Source organism: Globicephala melas, chromosome 14, assembly GCF_963455315.2.
Source record: "Globicephala melas chromosome 14, mGloMel1.2, whole genome shotgun sequence".
Taxonomy (NCBI): Eukaryota; Metazoa; Chordata; class Mammalia; order Artiodactyla; family Delphinidae; genus Globicephala; species Globicephala melas.
Window position 1 is genome coordinate 51,094,515 of NC_083327.1, and position 19,231 is coordinate 51,113,745.

At 36.8% G+C, this 19,231-nt stretch overlaps 1 protein-coding gene across 1 annotated transcript in view; it reads right to left on the bottom strand.

The window, feature by feature from the left end:
• The window catches only part of TRDN (triadin), a 495,585-nt gene that overhangs the window by 440,416 nt on the left and 35,938 nt on the right, over positions 1 to 19,231 (bottom strand). Inside the window, exon 3 of the mRNA XM_060283977.1 lies at positions 445 to 789. Within this exon, the coding sequence (XP_060139960.1) occupies positions 445 to 577 (133 nt within the window). The 5' untranslated portion in view covers positions 578 to 789. The remainder of the gene's footprint in view (positions 1 to 444; positions 790 to 19,231) is intronic.

Genomic DNA, 19,231 nt, shown 5'->3' on the forward strand with positions numbered 1-19,231 from the left:
GCCCGCGGCCCTGCGCACCCAGGCCCCGGGCCCGGCCTCCACCTCCATAGCCCGGCCGCTGGTGCCTAAGACCACAGAAGGTGCTGCTGCTGGAGCTCGAGGGACTGCGAGGGGAGCCGGTGGAGGGCTTCTGGGTGACCCTGCTGGATGGGGGCGACCTGTACAACTGGGAGGTGGCCATCTCCGGGCCTCCCAACACCTACGACGAAGGCGGCTACTTCCAGGCGCGCCTCAAGAGCCCCATCGACTTCCTTACTCCCTGCCGGCCTTTCGGTTCCTGACCAAGCTATGGCAACCCAACATCTAGAGACTGGTCCGTCACTCAGTTTGTGACCCCCCCCCCCCGGAGCGGTGAGCTGCCCTCGGCGCGGTGGGACCCCACCCAGAACGTCAGGACCATCCTCCTCAGCGCCACCTCCCACCTCCACCAACGCAGCGCCTCACCTGCCAACTTGGACTCCTCCGTGATGCGCAGGAAGCAGGAAGCGGGAAGCGAGCGAAGGCAGGACCGGGAGCGCGCGGACGTCACTCGCAAGCAGGTCCTGGGAACCGAGGCGGAGGCGGAGCGGCGCGGCATGCAGGCCGAGTCCTGCGACTGGCCGAGTCCTGCGTGACGACCGAGGCCCCGGCGCCCACCAGGGCTCAGAGCTCTTGCACAGGACGACGACTACGAGGGAGTGCGGTGAGGCCGAGGCCGAGGCCGACAGCTGCTTCCGGCACGACGAGGACGACCCGGGCAACGAGGGGTCCTGACACGGCGTTCCCCACGTATAGACTTACAAATTTTACCTCAAAAAAAAAAAAAAGGTAATATAAATATCTTAGTCATATTAAATAATTTACGCCTCAGAATGCTGTTGCGAAATCTTAGAGCAATCTCTTATGGCCTTCAACTACTGCTTAGCGATTATCACAGTTTCTGTGAGTCGTTGGTTTAAAACCTCTGGATTAAACCCATGCAAGGCTCCGCTCTCACATGTATATTCCCTATAAAAGGATATACCCCTCAGTTCTTTCGCACACATCCTCAAGAAACTACGTGTATTTAATAGTTTTTTTTTTTTAATTAATTAATTTACTTTTTGGCTGTGTTGGGTCCTCGTTTCTGTGTGAGGGCTTTCTCTAGTTGCGGCGAGCGGGGGGCCACTCTTCATCGCGGTGCGCGGGCCTCTCACTATCGCGGCCTCTCTTGTTGCGGAGCACAGGCTCCAGACGCGCAGGCTCAGTAGTTGTGGCTGACGGGCCTAGTTGCTCCGCGGCATGTGGGATCTTCCCAGACCAGGGCTCGAACCCGTGTCCCCTGCATTGGCAGGCAGAGTCTCAACCACTGCACCACCAGGGAAGCCCACTACGTGTATTTAGAAATCGTTTACAGACTGGTTTTCATGCATCTATTTTTTTTTTTTTTTTTGCGGTACGCGGACCTCTCACTGTTGTGGCCTCTCCCGTTGCGGAGCACAGGCTCCGGACGCGCAGGCTCAGCGGCCATGGCTCACGGGCCCAGCCGCTCCGTGGCATGTGGGATCTTCCCGGACCGGGGCACGAACCCGTGTCCCCTGCATCGGCAGGCGGACTCTCAATCACTGCGCCACCAGGGAAGCCCCATGCATCTATTTTTTGAACTATAAATTTTACAATTGATTTTCGGAAGTTGTGATGGTTAACTTTACATGTCAACTTGGCTGGGCTATAGTACCCAGTTATTCAGTTAAAAACTGAATTAGGTGTTGCTGTGAAGACATTTTGTAAATGTGGGTAAGATCTGCAATTAGTTAACTTTAAATAAAGAAGATTATCCTCAATAATCTGGGTGGGCCTGAGCCAATCAGTTGAAAGACCATAAGAACAAAACTGAAATTTCCCTGAGGAAGAAGAAATTGTCACGAGATTGTAGTTTCCAGCCTGTGAGCTGGCCTTACAGATTTTGAACTTTCCAGCCCCTGCAATCATATGAGCCATATGCTTGAAATAAATCGCTATGTGTGTGTGTGTGTGTGTGTGTGTGTGTGTGTGTGTGTGTGTTGGTTCTGCTTCTACTTGTTTTGTATTATTGGTTCTATTTCTTGGAGCAAACTGATACAGAAGTTATTTTTTTATATAATAATATATGGTCTAGAAGCAACTAACATAATAATAGCCTCTCTCATTAGTTCAGTGCCTTGAGAACTGATTTATAGAACACATCTGCAAATGCTTGTCTGCCAATCATCAATTAGTCCAGAAGACAGCAGAGAATCTAATCTTCGTTTTTAGGTAAGTGGTTCAAATATGTTGTCCTGCTGATATATCATTGTATAAAATCTGGAACATTGTCTCTGGTTCTCCTGTTTTTAGTACTTATCTCTAGATTTGTGTGTTCCTCCGGAAGCTATTGATAATTACAATCTACATTTTGAATCTGTTGTTTTAACTCCATACTGCAAGTCACATATCCACCTTGCAGACACAAGACTTACCTACTGGCCACAGCCCAATATTTATCCCATGACACAGCCTGATAACTCCACTAGATCTGGCGTTTTCTGATCGACCCCATCTAACAGCCTTCCATGCCTTGGTCTTATACTATGTCACAATTAATTAGTTACATATTGAATAAAATGCTGATACTGTCAACTAACTCTTATTCAACATGGATTTATGGTGTTTATGTATCATAGTATTGTATAAATAAAAAGGCCTGTTTGAGAGTCTTTAAATGAGGTATTCTAAGTTTATCAATTTTACAATTATTATAATGAAGTAAAATATACATAATGGTAACACTACCATTTAGTGTTTTAATTTAATAGATTAAGTTTAGTTTCAGAAAGCCCTCAATTTAAAGTATGTTAGAGATACCACTGTTAACAGCATTGATTTTAGGACTGTAGGTATGTGTGCCATTTGAGAGACTGTCAGTTGTTGGATAATTTGCTATGTTATTGTAACCCAATTAAAATAATGAATCATTAGATTCTATAGCCAAGATACAGGACTAGAGAATGAACACTCCAGAGTCCTGGCTTCATTCCCAGCTCAGTCAATATCTATTACAAACAAATAATCTCACCTGCCTATTTCATTTTCTCCATCTATAAATCACAAATGCTTAGAGTTACCAAGTTAAGCCTTCAGAGCAAGTTGTAAAGATTAATAAGTTAATGGTTGTAAAGCTGTAAATCCTCAATCATAAATTATTATGCAAGGGTTCTGATTATGTAGTTACTGTTTAGGTAAACGACATAAAATCATATTTAATCTTGAAATAACTGAGCAGATAGAACTGCTGATATAATACACACAGGCAATGGCTAGCTTTTTATTTGCATATTTCCAAGATATATTTGAAAGACATAAAAAGGCAATGATTTGCATATGCTAGCACAAAGGTGGAACTGAGAGTAAGTTCATCATTTGAAAGTTTGAGGTCATTATCTGATGTAAGAAAGTTGTTATCTGACATAAGTCAAAATCAAATACAGAATTTAGCAGTTGGCTACAGGACTAATGCTTTAAACTGTCTACCCATAGTCCCATAACAATTTTACTTCTCTGAGAAAAATGTATACTCAGTTCTGTGAAAAATATTTATGATATAGAAGAGTGACTGTGAGGAAATACACCAAAAATGGCAGTGAAATTATCAAGTTTTTATTTTCTTTTTATTCAATTTAGATTTTTCTCAATTTTATCTTTCAGTCTTCATTTCCTTAACATCTTGAGGAAAATTCATCAATTTGTGATGTGCACAAGTTAAAACTTCTGCTTTATTTTTATGATGCCATTTTGACAATCAGTTTATCTATTTTCATTTGAAATGATGTCTTTAGCACTTTATTCACTTAAAACTTCTAAATACCTCTCACTTCTGTGCTTCAAGAAGCATGAGAATTTTTGAAAATCATCTAAAGTAAAATTGAATGTAAAAATGAGCTATTTTTAGTCTATGACATCTTGCTCCTCTGTTCTCTAACAACTTATAAAATAAATTATTCCAGAAATGTGTATTGACCTCCTACAATATTCCAGTTGCTGTATATCAAAACTAAATTCTCTAGATTTTTGGTTCACTTTGATTTAAAATATATTTGAGAATTTATTGTGGTATTCTTTGTAATTTGTTCTAATGTCTTTATCTGCAATGGCAGATACTTAGATTGGCTTTCTCAGCCTTTATTTCAGCCATCTTCTATTTGAAGAGGTTGGCAAGCTAAAAGTTATATTTCCCAGACTTTCATGTAACTCAATTACTACTAAATAGATGCACTTCCACAAAAACTGGAAAGTGCAAATGAGACGGAGGTAATCCTGTGATTTCTGGCTCTCATGATCTGTTAGGAAGGCCATGCTTTCCCTTATTCCATTGTTCGTTTTCAAGAAACAGTAACAGTAGCAGTGACTTGACCTAACCCTCTAATCCGTAGTTTCCAGATTCAGGTGTTGTCTATTCTCTAATTCCCTTGTGTCTAGAGACTGTTGTGAGGGTGACCACAACTTCAGACCTAGACTGGTACAACTGATGGTGACATCAAACATGGTAGCTCCCTAGTGGGTCAGTTTTGTATTGTTCTTGGAGCCATTCCAAGAGCCCCAGCCTAGGAACTGCTGGTTTACCCCATCCAACAATTTTGCAAGCACTTAAATCTCTGTATTTTATAATAATACATCATGTTTAAATATCTAGAGTGGTTCAACATTAAACCCTGCCTGATTATTTTCTTTAGCTGTTGTACCAATAATACTCACTGAAATATATAGTAACAGAATTATAAACAAAACAAAACAAAAACACTTTTAAAAAATTTCCCCTCCCTCTTCATGGGTAAAGATCTTATTAAAATGTCTACTTAAGGTATATTTTCAGTCTCTAATTTTAAATAGATAGAAAGGTAGATAGATAAATAGAACACAGTCTCCTGTAGCACGAATATAACAATCCTAAAAACACGAAGCTTCATGCAAGCAGTTTCATAATTCAAAATTCTGCCCTATGATATGTCACTGTTCAGTCCCATTGAAAAAATCTGGACTTTCTCTGGTCTGGTTGCTGAATTGTCTACTAAAATATTTTAGCATCAGCAAATGCCTATTAAAAACGTCTTACATTAATATGGTCCATTCATCATAGTAAAACGGTGCTGATACATTACCATCAACTAAACCCCATCCTTTATTCAGAGTTCTTCAGCTTTTCCCTAATTTCCTTTTTCTGTTTTAGGTTTCCATCCAGGATTCCACGTTGCATTTAGTCATCATGTCTCTTTTTGCTTTTCTTGGTTGTGAAAGTTTATCGGACTTTGATTTTAATGAACTTGATAGTTTTAAAGGTTACTGGTCAGGTATATTGTATAATGTCCTTCACGTGATGTCTGTATAATGTTTTTCTCATGGTTAGACTGGGATTATGGGTTTTGGGGAGGAAGATCACAGAGGTAAAGTGCCATTATCATCACAGAGTATCAACATGACTTCTCACTGTTGATGTTAACCTAGATCATGTGGCTGATAATATTTGTCAGGTTTCTCCACTACTAAGTTACTTTTTCTTTCTCCCTTTAGAAGTAAGTCAGTACGCACAGTCCAGATCTTAAGGAGTGGACAGTTGTGCTAAGTACAGTAAGTCTACACAAATTAATTGGAATTCTTCTGTAGGGGTAGATGTGTCTATTCTCCCCCATTCAGTTATTAAGTCATTTATTTATATCATTATGGATATTTATTTCATACTTTGGGTTATAATCCAATACTTTTTATTTTGTTGCTAACAATTTTTCAGCTGTGGCCATTGGGAGCTCCTTCAGTTGGCTCCTGTGTCTTTTAGACATATCCCCATTAATGTAGCTTTTTTTCCCCAAGTACTTCCTCACTTTCTGACACCAGTAGATGCCCCAGGTGCATCTTTTATGTTTCCTGCACCAGTCCTAGAACCAGTTACCTCTCCAAGGAGTCATAATTTCTTCAACTGGAGCATGGTATTAGAATCCAAAATCTGGGCACTGGGTTTTCTTATTGCTTGTTAGGGTGTTGTTGCTTCTAGGCCCTTTCAGATGAAACATATGTATGTATACTAACCTGTGTATATACACATGTCTATATATATTTATATAGATAACCATCTCTATACTCACTGAAATATGAGTATCAGTATAAAGTCTTTATACTGATACCTCTAACCCAAATCCATTATCAAATGGCTAATTTTAGCCTCCTCACTTGCTTATCTGTAACCTCCCAACCCAATAGTGAGAAACTTGGCTTCCACTATCTGCCACCCATTTACTTAATTGTTCAATTCCAACATATGCAAATAATTATTTCAGAATTGTTAGCTCATACCCACCACGGGAAACAAATTTATCCAGTAGTGTACAGTTACATCACAATTCATTTTGCCTTTAGTCATGAAGTCTCCACTTATTTCCAAAGTTGCTTAAGTCAACCCCTTATTCTCCCAGCCTCTTCAGTGAGATTGATTTATTCATTTGTGATACCGTTATATTATTTTTGTCACATTCTGCATTACATCCAGAGATCCTCCAACCTCCTAAATGATTTTTTTATTTTGATACATAAAGTTTGCTCTTTATGTTGTAAAATTCTATGTATTTTAATACTACGGTCTTATATGTTGTATTCACCATTACAGTGTCATGCTGAATAATTTTTCACCTAAAAATACTCTGGGCATTACCTGCCGACGTCATACTGTCCTCTGCCAAACCTCTAACATCCAGTTGTCTCTTTACGATCTCTGTATTTTTTACCTTTTCCAGAATATCATATAATTGGGATTATACAGTATGTAGCTTTTTTAGAGTGGCTTCATTCATATCACAATTAGATACTCTTTTTTGCAGTAGATGTCTAGTTATTCCAGTACCATTTGTTGAAAGACTGTCCTTTCTCCTTTGAATTACCTTTGCTCCTTTGTCAAAGATCCGTTGGCTATCTCTACATGGTTCTATTTCTGAACTCTATTTTTATTTCTTTTCATATCAATTATACTTTTTAAAAAAAAGTTTATAGTGGTTGTTCTAGAGTTTACAATATACATATTTAACTAATCTAATTCTACCTTCGAAGAACTCTATACCAGAGGGTTCTCAATTGCAGAGTATACTTAATGGCTCCCTTTCATCCTGTATGATATTGTTTTCTTTCATTTCACTCATCAATCTGTCTTTATCAGAAGTAAGTTGCTACTGTTTTTAGCAACTACTATTTAAGCAGTTATCTTTAGATCAATTAATAGTAAGAAATATAAATATATTTTTTTGATTTATTTCTTCTCCTATATTATTTTCTTTCTGCTTGAAAAACTTTAACATTTTGTACAGGACAGATCTGCTGGTGATGAGTTACTTCAGTTTTTGTTTGTGTGAGAAAGACTGTTTCTTCACAGTTTTGAAGGATAAGTTCACTGGATATGAAATTCCAGGTTGGTGAATTTTTTTCTCTCAGCACTTTAAATATTCCACTGTGCTTTATTCTTGTTTAAACAGTTTCTGATACAAAGTCTGCTGTAATTACTGTTGTTATTCCTCTATAGGTAAGATGTTTTCCTTTGGCTTTCTTCGAAAATTGCCTTTATCTTTGGTTTTCTGAAGTTTTCATATGATATGCTTAGGCTTATATTATCTTTGAATCAGTCACATCCTGCGGTACTGGGGTTAGGACTTCAACATATACATTTGGTTGAGGACACAATTCAGCCTTTAACTTCCCTCTTGACTTTGGTTTTCCCTAAATACCACCAGAGACAGTTTGTGCCTTGCAGCTTGTTCAGCTGCAATCCACTGTTACTAGACTAGACCCTATTGGTGGGTGGTAAGGTGTGGAGGAGGAACAGTGTTCTATAATCTTCTGATTAAGCCTCGGTCTTTTAGTGAGTCTGTGTCTCTGGTCTGTGACCATCACAAGTATTTCTTCTTATGTAGCTCCCTCCTCTTTCAATGAAACAAGAAAGCTAGAGAGGGCTGAAATGAGAGGAATACCCCACTCCATTCCCATGGCTCCTTAAAAGGAAGGCTCCAAAAAAATCATTTCCCCCGAGAGAGCAGAACTCTGTTACAGAGAAAAACATGGGTCTATTTCACAAAGGTTATTCTTCCTCTACCTCTGCTGGAACTAAGAGGGGATATTCCTCTGACTTTCACTGTGAATAACTGGTGGTGTTTTTTGGAGTTAAAAGTCTACGAATATATGAAGCCCCCCCCGCCACCAAGACTGGGGCTCCAGGAGTTTCTTGCTCTCACACTAATCCATACTCAGCTTCAAGCAATTTGTCAGCATTACCATTTCAGGGTTTCTACATGTTTATAGCTCTAGCCACTTCTGTCCAGATAAGCAGATTCCAGCTGTGATTCTCTGGATTTGCCCTTCTCTCCAGATTTTGGGTTATTGTCCTGTAACCTCAATCCTTTGATGGGTTTGAGAAAAGTCAATTTCAGTGTGTCTGGCTTTTTCTTGTTATAAAGACAGAACTGATGATTTCTGAACACCTTACATGTTAAAGCAGAAACCAAATCCCCGAATTAACTTTTTATTTGCAATTCAGAGGTCATTTATCAGTCTTCATCTTCCTTAATATCTCTGGGGCTTTCCTTAGATGATCATTTCCTCTTCCATTGCCAGTGTATAAACTATTCCAAGTCTGGGGTAAGAAGCTTGTACCAGAATATAAATCTACTAAGCACATGTTTAGCTCAGCTGAAATTTTTTTTTGTAACAAGACTTCCTTGACGTAGAGGTAGAGTGTTGTTGCACATTCTCGCACAAGTCCTCTGCCCTGTCATGGACTGGTCACAATCAGTTTGTTGACTAGCCACTTAAAGTAGAAATTCTCAGTCTGATATACAGGCATATATTTTCTGCTACTACCTACATTATGGAAAATATGAAACATGAATTCCCAGTTTATACTTCTCTCTTGACATCTTTGTTCTCTGATTCTGACATATAGGTTACCTCCCAAGCCATATACATAGGCCTGAGAATGGTGATACTGTTCCAGTGCCAATATTCATCATTCTTTTGATATGTATCCTAGGATAATACATTTCTCAAACAACTTAATTGCCAAAATGGACATTTTTCCTGTGTCTGAATGGGAAATGCTTTATATTTTATTGACAGGACTCAATGTTATATCCTATATATTTAATATATAGTGTGTAAGTGGAGTTGTATGTTTTATCAGTAGTCAAAATATATGTTGAATTTAGGTCACTTAAAATTTATAAAATTGTAAGCTCATGGATTCATTAACATTTATGAAGTATTATTAGTAAATATTAGTAGTCAATTATTCTTCTTGCCTTTATAACCTAAGAATTTTATTATTATTATTTCAAAGTTTCAATATTCTAGAACATTGTTTTTATAATGCCGTTATATATTGATAAAAACAATATAGGCAACCAAGTAAGTAAAAATATTCTAACCTTCCAAACTAAAAATGTCTGATAGAGTCTGGAATATTTCCCAGAAAGAATCCATTGAATGCAGGTTACCATGGTGATTAGCAAAAATGTGGAATGAAGTTCATTTCATGATAATTGCTACATATTTGCAGCTGAAGTACATCTTTCAGTTTCAGTCGCCAACTTTGAGACCGTAATAATAGCTCTAGAATCTGAGTTGTATATTTAAACCTGTAATATTGTGCAGGGACTTATCTAATTCTATGGAGATTCTTTTTCTTTGGTGACCAACATGGTAATTTTTAAAAGCTTATCCCTATTTATTGGGATTTCTGTGTATAGTTAATTGAGATTATGTTTGATTGATTCTTAAAAAACAGAATTTATAACGTCCCCAAGTCAATTTAAAGATAAAAGGAAAGCGTTTTATTTTAAAATCCACCCCTTTAGGAAGAAAGCTGAATTTATTTTTTGAGGCAGCTGAATGCTCCTGCTTTGTAATTATTTCTGAAGAAGTTCATGGTCTAATGCCAACTTTTGTGAATTAATAATAAGTTTTGAAAAATGTTGCCAAAATCGAAAGTTGGTGCTTTGAAAGCTATTTTAACTCTTTGGGGCAAAGTGAAAATTAAATATAAAGTGTAACAAATTGCTAAGGGATCTGTATGTGATATTGTAAGTATATAAATTAACCCAGTCAAAGATTCTTTATTTTTTTTATTATTTATTATTTATTTTTAGCCGTGTTGGGTCTTCGTTTCTGTGTGAGGGCTTTCTCCAGTTGCGGCAAGCGGGGGCCACTCTTCATCGCCATGCGCGGGCCTCTCACTATCGCGGCCTCTCTTGTTGCGGAGCATAGGCTCCAGACGCACAGGCTCAGTAGTTGTGGCTCACGGGCCCAGTTGCTCTGTGGCATGTGGGATCTTCTCAGACCAGGGCTCGAACCCGTGTCCCCTGCATTGGCAGGCAGATTCTCAACCACTGTGCCACCAGGGAAGCCCCAAAGATTCTTAATAATAGTTGCAGAATAGCTATGTCAAATTTACTTTGTTGTATGCTACCATTTCAAGTCTGTGAAATGCTTTTATTTTAAAATATCTGTTTTTTCTTAATTCTTACAAAAACCCTCTGAATAAAAATAATATTAAAAAAATAATAATGTTCATTGAGGACTTACTCTGTCACAAACACAATTATACATATACTAACTCATTTAGTCCTCACAGTAATACTAAGAAGTGGGTTATTCTTATCTTCATTTTATGGATGATGAAACCAAGGCACAGAGAAATGAAGCAATTTAGCTGGTGTCACACAGTTAGGGTGGAATCAAATTCAAAGTCGGTAACTCTAATATCCACACTCTTAACTATAATGCTATACTGCTGATCTGAAGTATTTTTATTCTCAATTTATGGAACCAAAATTAAAGGCTCAAAGAAGTCAAGTACCACCAATGTTACATAGTTATCAAATGGCAGAAATGGAGCAAGACTTTGTTTTCTGATTCTAAATCTAGGAAGCACTCCATCACAGCTCGTGGTCTTCTTCGGCTTGAATGTAAAATTAGTGTCTTCTACCTGGCTAGTCGGGAAATAAAACAGGCTAGTTCTAACTGCTTGTTAACAGTTATAGGCTTCAGACTGGACTCCCCTGTGTCATATGTTTATCATATTTGTCCTTTCCAAATATCAAATATATATTATAATACACAAACTATAGCATTTATTATTTTTATTCATGTGCCAGGAGACTAAAGGGAGCCATTGTTACCTGCTATATTGTTATAGATCACTGGTATATGATCAGTGATTATATACGATATTAGTTATGTATCACCGACATATAAAGATTAAAACCCCAAATGAGCAGCTTGCCATTATTAACAACTAGTTCACCACTTAGCATTTCTTTTTTTAAAATTTTGTTTGAAAGTAAAAGGAATGACTTTTCACTATTGAGAAACCTATGGAAGTCAGCCTTTACATGTTATAGGAAATTTTCTGTCTGATTACAATAATCCTTTTAAAATTAAGAAAAAATGAAAGGAAAGTGTAATATTGCATAGCTTCAGAGGGCTGAGAAATTAACTTTTTCATGTGATTAGCAGAAGGAGGAAGGAAGAATATTAGAATACCTTAATTTGGTCTCTAATAAATACCTCAGAAGTAACCTTACCCATGAAGTGGTTCAAAAGTCTGGCATTGAATGTGTGTGTGTATTTCTGTATGTGTGTGTTTCTGTATGTGTAAAATAGGAGCAACTGAAACTGATGTCCAAATCTTAGAACATCAAAACTAACAAACCAAAAAAGCCTATATATCATCCCAACCTAGTAGAACGGTCTACTCCAAGAAGATACAGTGGTTCTAACGGGAAAGAAAAGCAGTTATAGGGGTCATAGGTGAACCAGAGGAACTGAGAGCTGGCTTGTGACTCTAGCAGACATATTTAATAGAAATACTTTAAATACATTTTCGTGTTGTTTTAAATTTTAGGTTTAAATCAATAATAATCATACACAACTAATAATTTTTGATTCTGCAGTATATTTCATTACATTAAAATAACAGAACACCATTAAAAGCCTTCCTGGGCTTCCCTGGTGGCTCAGTGGTTGAGAGTCCGCCTGCCGATGCAGGGGACGCGGGTTTGTGCCCCGGTCCAGGAGGATCCCACATGCCGCGGAGTGGCTGGGCCTGTGAGCCATGGCCGCTGAGCCTGTGCGTCCGGAGCCTGTGCTCTGCAACGGGAGAGGCCACAACAGTGAGAGGCCTGCGTACCGCAAAAAAAAAAAAAAAAAAAAAAATAGCCTTCCTTACAGGGATGGCTTATCCCGCATTTATATAAGGGTATTTGTTTACTCTGTGCTCATGATTAGATTAGTATGTATCCTAGCAGCATAATTATTTAGCCATATTTAAGAAGAAAATTAGTGTATTAGAACAAAATATAATAAATGCCTTTTTACTGATATTAAATATATTTATAAAATTTAATCACAGCAGCATGCATAATAGTGAATTTGATAACTCAAATACTAAGATTCAGAATCCTTAATCTTCACAGTGAAATAATTGCAAATGGGAACTCTTTTCAGTACTTACGTAATAAATACTTTACTTTGGAGAGTGCTGTGATTGTCTTATCATTAGTGAAGTAATAGGCTAGCCAGTTACTAAGTGTCAAAGTCTGTGAAACATTTTACAAATTAGTCCTCACTGATATATGTAAGTATTAAAACTCCCAAATGAGCAATTTGTCATTTTTAACAACTAGTTCTTTACTTAGCATTTTGTTTTTTTAAAAAAATTTTGGTTGTTTATGCCCATAGAATCCTTATATGGTATTTCAATTAGTTAAATTATGAAGATTCTTCAGAAAAGAGTGATTAGTATGAAAATGTTTCTGCTTTTATCCTGCCCATTTAGCAAGAATATATCGATTCCTTATGGTTTGGGAAGTATGGGATACACTTACCATTGTCTGAGAAAATAATATAGACTATTGTGACTCCTCAGATTTGCCAATGAGATCTTAATATATAATATTCCCTATAAAACACATTAAAATACAATTGAACATGTTAATGCAATGACTTCAAATGTTTAACTGATTCAATAAATACAGGACAGAAATTATAATATTATTATTTTTAAATTTTATTTTTATTTATTTTTGGCTGCGTTGGGTCTTTGTTGCTGCAGGCGGGCTTTCTCTAGTTGCGGCGAGTGGGGGCTACTCTTCATTGTGGTACTTCCAGTAGTTGTGGCGCACAGGCTTAGTTGCTCTGTGGCATGTGGGACCTTCCCAGACCAGGGCTCGAACCTGTGTCCCCTGCACTGGCAGGCAGATTCTTAACCACTGTGCTACCAGGGAAGCCCTATAATGTTATTATTAAAGTTAATTTCACTACTAAAAATAAGCACTACTATATGCCTCATTATATTATTAGCATGTCTAGATAAAGTTACAAAATTTTTTTTCACAGCCCAAGATTTACTGCTGATGTCGCAGATAATAAAGTACTACAAATCCACGTCAGACTGTGGATAGTGGGAGGTCTCCAGACGTACCCATTAGCTGTATGAGTCATTCCCATGCACCCATCTCACAAAACTGTGATTCAAATCTGTGCCTCATCAAAATCACAAGTGAGTACATATCACTGGCCTACTATTCACAGGAATAGAAACTCTTAAGTGTTAAACTGTCATATGCCAAATATATGTTTGTAATTGAGACAGTTCCAGCAGAAAAATATCTTTTCTGAGCATAAATAATTTAGTTGGCAGAAAGAAGACTTTCATGAAACACTCAAAACAAACAGCCTCTGAATTACTACAAAAATATAGTACACATTAAATGGTTCTATTTCTCCTATAAGATTTTTCTTAAAAATCACCTCTTCTGTTAAGTGTTCTTGACTTCTCTAAACAAATTAACCACTTCTTCCAGTCTGAATATGTTTATTTAGCATTTCTCAGTATCTGTTTCATATTATTTTTCTTATTGTGTCTACCCTCAGCTAGAACTTGGGAATGTCAGACAACACTGAAATGTCATATTCATGTTTGTATTTCCTAGCACATTGCCTGAAATATATCACTGTCCATCAGATTAAGTCATGCACTGGAAGCTCTGCTAGGCATAGGTTACTGAGCACAAATAATTGTCCTGTCCCTATTTGGTCCAAGAAGACACTTAATCAGGTGTTGTCTGTGGATTCAGTGTGAATGGTGGCATTTAAGTCCATTTATGTGAGATTTATCACATACTCTGGACACCGTGCACACAGATACACAGAGATGACACGTAGAAGTATTATGATTAGAAAGGTATATGTTGATATGGCAGTAGAAGATCCCCTTCAAGAGGAGATACTGATAGTTTATCTTTGTTTTCTGGTTTCTCTTTAGATGAAAGGTTTGTGTGTTTATACTTTCACAAAAGACATGGTACTGTGACATATTTCATTATTCACTGTGGATTTATGTATTATATTTCATTTTCTGTCATGATTCAGTTACATTTTTTCCCTTCTGCAACTTCCGTATGGCAAGTTGTGATAGCAGGAAGCATTTTGATTCTCCCCCACCATGATCCAACCCCCTCTACCAGTAGCTTCTGATTGCTAGGAAGGAATGATGATTTGGACCTATTGGGGCACACAGGTTAGACACACTCTCTACTACCAAGTCCTGGCACCAGATCCTTTGTCACTAGAGATTCATTTTCATGATTTAATGATTTCTTCTAGTTTTTCAAAATAAAACTACTCATCAGAGAGGAATTCATACTATGAAGGAATTGATCAGATCACTTCCTTTCTGGATTGAAGGAATCTTAGAACTTCCTCAGAGGACTTGTCACCAGAGGAGTGCGTGACTGTTGCAGTTCAGCCTTATCTTTCCTGTCCTCCTGTGCTGATTAACTATGCCATTTGGTTATTTTCAAAGCATCATTAAGAAGAAGGGCTCCAAGTGATCCCTTTTCAGGATACTTTTCTTTTATAGTTATCATAGCAAGTAGCATAGTGTTACACTAATTGAAAAAATTTGATAATTACCTTTTCATCAATTAATGAAATATTTGCCCTCTTTCAAATATCAAAGGATTTTCCCTAAAATTTTTATTGTAACAGACACGTAATTCTGAGATGATTTTTTTGTTAAGAAAGTGCTTTCATTTTAAACTCCAGAATTTTGACGCTTCATTTACCAACTATTCAGAAATGCTGCTGAGTTGGCACTTGCTTGGCAGCCTAGATGCAGTGGCACTATTGTAGAACCACTTAGCTAATTTAGAGAGTTGTACAGTCTAATTCAACATGATATTTAAACAATATAGAGGCTTTTCAGAAAAGGAAAATATGAAGATCTGAATTTGTGTCCCACCAAATTATACTAAATATTGATATAATGCCACACAAACAGGAAGACTTTTGCCATTTTTCTTGTAAACCCTCATGAGAAATCAGCATATCTGTCATTTCTTTCTTTGAACTATTTTCAACTTATGTTCTTCTCAGCTATGAAATAATGACTAATGAGCACTTTCTGGTTCTAAAAGGGTTAAAATGTATTTGGTTATTTTCAGAAATACTTTCCTAAAGCCTTCATTTTCAAGATTGGTAGTAATAAGAAAAAAAGAATACATGCACTAACAACATAATTTTCATGGATGATAGAAATTGGGGGTGGGAAATCAGTTTTGTACCACTATAAAATTTAAAATATGTATGTAACTTTATGTCTGGTCTTCTAAGTGTTTTGTCAATTATTGCTTCAGTAGGTCAAGAAGTTTGATATATACAGAGTTCTAGTGGCAAAGTGTTTTAGATGGCCAATTAGCAGGAGGAGAAAAAATAACCAATTTTTCATAATTGAAGCAATGTCTAAGTGAATTGTCTAGTTATTAAAGATAAAAATGTTATTTATGTTTATAACATTTAAAATAGGGTGATGTCAAATTCATTCAATATACAAAAATATATTAAGTGTCTACTATGTACTGGGCACTGTTTTAGGTCTTGAGGAAACTGCAGTGAAAAAAACATTTAAAATTCCTATCTTTGTACTTATTTATATTCCTGGGAGGTAATACAAAATAAAGATAAACAAATAAAATGGCTACCTTATAGAGAATAAACGAAGCAGAGAAAGGGAATGGCAATTAACTTTAAAATAAGCTAGCCAGAATATATAGATGAGATTTTAGTTAAAGTATTTATATATTTGTTGATATTCCATATGATTTCTTCAAGTTCTTAGTGACCCAGCTGAGCTAATACATAGGTCTCTTCATAAACTCTGTAAACTCCAAAGATGATCTTGAAACAGGATCTTTACTGTTTACCAGAGTCACCTTCAAAATTTCTATGGAAACAGCTCAGGGCATGAAGAGTGTGGTTTTCCTGATCCTGGGGATGATGTTAGCTGCTAAAAAGATGGTGCATTTTTTATTCAGCAGAATCAAGAAAATTTGTCAAGACTGGTTGTGGGGATGGAGGTGGAAGTATGAAATATTTTCTTTTCTGATATATAGAGGTTAGAATTTGCTACTTGTTTAACCACTGGATGCCATCAAAAGTTAATAAATTTCCATAAGCAGTAAGATTAACCATGGATTTCTTTTGCATTTTGAAACCTAGCTCAATAATGATGGAGTAACATTAGTGGAAAAAAAATCAGTGTTTTGAAATAGAAAACTTTATGAGATAATAAGAGATTTATAAACTGAAAATGTAATAATAATGAGCTTAAAAAGATGAAAGAGCAGAAAGATCAGTGCCATGATGCTTATAACAGCAAAATCTTTGAGAACAAATTATTTTATAATTTAATCTTTTGCAAAAAGAAAATTCAGAAAACATTGTTTTCATTTATCATAAAAAACAAGTTTGTTTTAAATCTTAGTTTTATCCATTCCTTTTAATACTATTGGCAGAGAGAAAATCTAACTAAACTCTATGTGGAATGAGCTCTTACTCTGACATAAGTTATGAGTTAACCACAAATAATAACAATTATAGTTGACATTTATTGAAGGGATACCATGTGCTAGATATAATCACAGATGATCCTTACAAAAACCTTATAAGTATTGTTTTATTGATGAAGAAATTGAGGCTCAGAAAGATTGTTACTTCATCAAAACCAGACAGGTGGTAAATGACAGAGATAGGAATCAAAGTAGATCTAGAGTTCATATTCCTAAACTATACAAGTCTGACTTTTTAAGCAATATCCTTGAATAAACTGTTACAATAAAAAAAAAAATTGAAATAAGCTCTAGAGGAGCAAAAATGGAAAGTAAGGAACCAGTTGGGAGACTATTTCGTGGTTAGACCAGTCAGGGATAAAAGCAGTTTAGACCAGGGTTGTAGTGGGGAAGGCTGTGAAAATTGGTCAGGTGTAGAATACATTTTGAAGGTGGAGCCAATAGGATTTGCTGCTTAAACTTAAGTGAGAGAAATATAAAAAGGAGAAAAGAGAGAGAAACGTAAGTCCAAAATAATATTTTTAAACTGAGATTAATAATGCAGTTCCCTGCTATGAGAACACTTGGGGAGGAGCATGTTTGATAGAGGAGGATGGCCATCATGAGATGAAGATGGTTAAATATCCAAATGGGTATGACAAGAAGGCAGCTATATCTAAAAGTCCGGGGTTCTGGGGGGTGTTCAGACCTGGAGATATACGTTAAGGAATCAGTGACATTTAAAGCTGTAGGAGACATCTTAGTGGATGAACGTGAATGAGAATAATCTGAGAACAAAGCCTTAGGGACCACCTGAATTTAGAGGAGGAGAAAAAAGATCTCACTGAAGAGCCTGAGAAAAAGGGATCAATAAGGGAGAAGGAAGATCAGAGGATAACCTTGTCATGGGGCCTGTATACTGAAGGGATAGAAAGAAGATGCAAATGGGGAATAGTCCTCTTGCTCCTCAGTTGTCCTCATCAGCAACACTTTCATTGTATATAGAACATTTCTTGCACATTAAAGCAAGAAGGTATCCAAAGATCCCTTTAGAGGAAACATTTCACCTTTCTTTTTTTATTTAAATTTTTATTGAAATAATTGTAAAGTCTAATGCAGTTGTAAAAAATAATAGACAGACATCCTGTACCTGTTACCATTTCTCCTCATGACAGTTGTCTTGCAAAACTAGTACAATATCACAACCAAGATATTGACATCGATATAATCCACAAATTTTGTTCAGATTTCCCAGGTTTTACTTGTTGTACTCATTGTTCTCTCTCTCTGTGTGTATTTTGCTCTGTACGATTTTATGAGTTTATATATCTGCCACAAGAACCAAGATAAGAATAGCTCCATCACAAGGATCCTTTTATAACCATCACTAACCCCTGGTAATCAGTAATCTGTTCATTTCCAAAATTTTGTCTCTTCAAAAGTGTTATATAAATGGATTTGTACAATATGTATACATTTGTGATTCGATTTTTTTTTTTTGCTCAGCATAATTCCCTGAAGATTCATCTGAGTTGCTGCCATCTATCAAGAGTTCATTCTATTTTATTGCTGAGTAGTATGGACGTACCACCATATGTTTAACCATCTACCCATTGAGGGACATCTGACCTGTTTCCTGTTTTTAGCTATTATGAATAAAGCTGCTATGAACACTGCATATAGGATTTTTTACAAAGGTAATTTTAACTTATCTGGAACAAGTGTTCAAGAGTATAATTATTGTGTCATATGATAACTGCATGTTTAGTTTGTTGTGACTCTGCCAAACTGTTTTTCAGAGTGGATGTACCATTTTACATTCCCATCAACAATGTATGAATGGTCCAATTTCTTTGTATCCTCACCAGCATTTATTGTTGTTGCTATTTTTTAATATTAGCTTGTCTGATAGATGTATAGTGATATCTTATTGTGGTTTTTAATTTGCATTTCCCTGATAACTAATGGAGGAGAATATCTTTTCATATGCTTTTTGTTGTCTTAGCCCATTCAGGGCTCCTATAACAAAATACCATAGAAAGGGTAGCTTAAGCAACAAACATTTATTTCTCATAGTTCTGGAGGCTGGGAAGTCCAAGATCAAGGTACTAGCAGATTCAGTGTCTAGTGAGGGCCCACTTCCTGTTCATAAGCAGCTGTCTTCTCCTTGGTGTATCCTCACATGGTAGAAGGGTTAAGGAGCTCTCTAGGGTCTCTTCTGTAAGGGTATTAAACCTATTTATATGGGCTCCACCCTCATGAGCCAATTACCTTGCAAAGGCCCCACCTCTGAATACAATTACATTTGGGGAATAGGTTTCAACATATGAAATGTGGGGGGACAT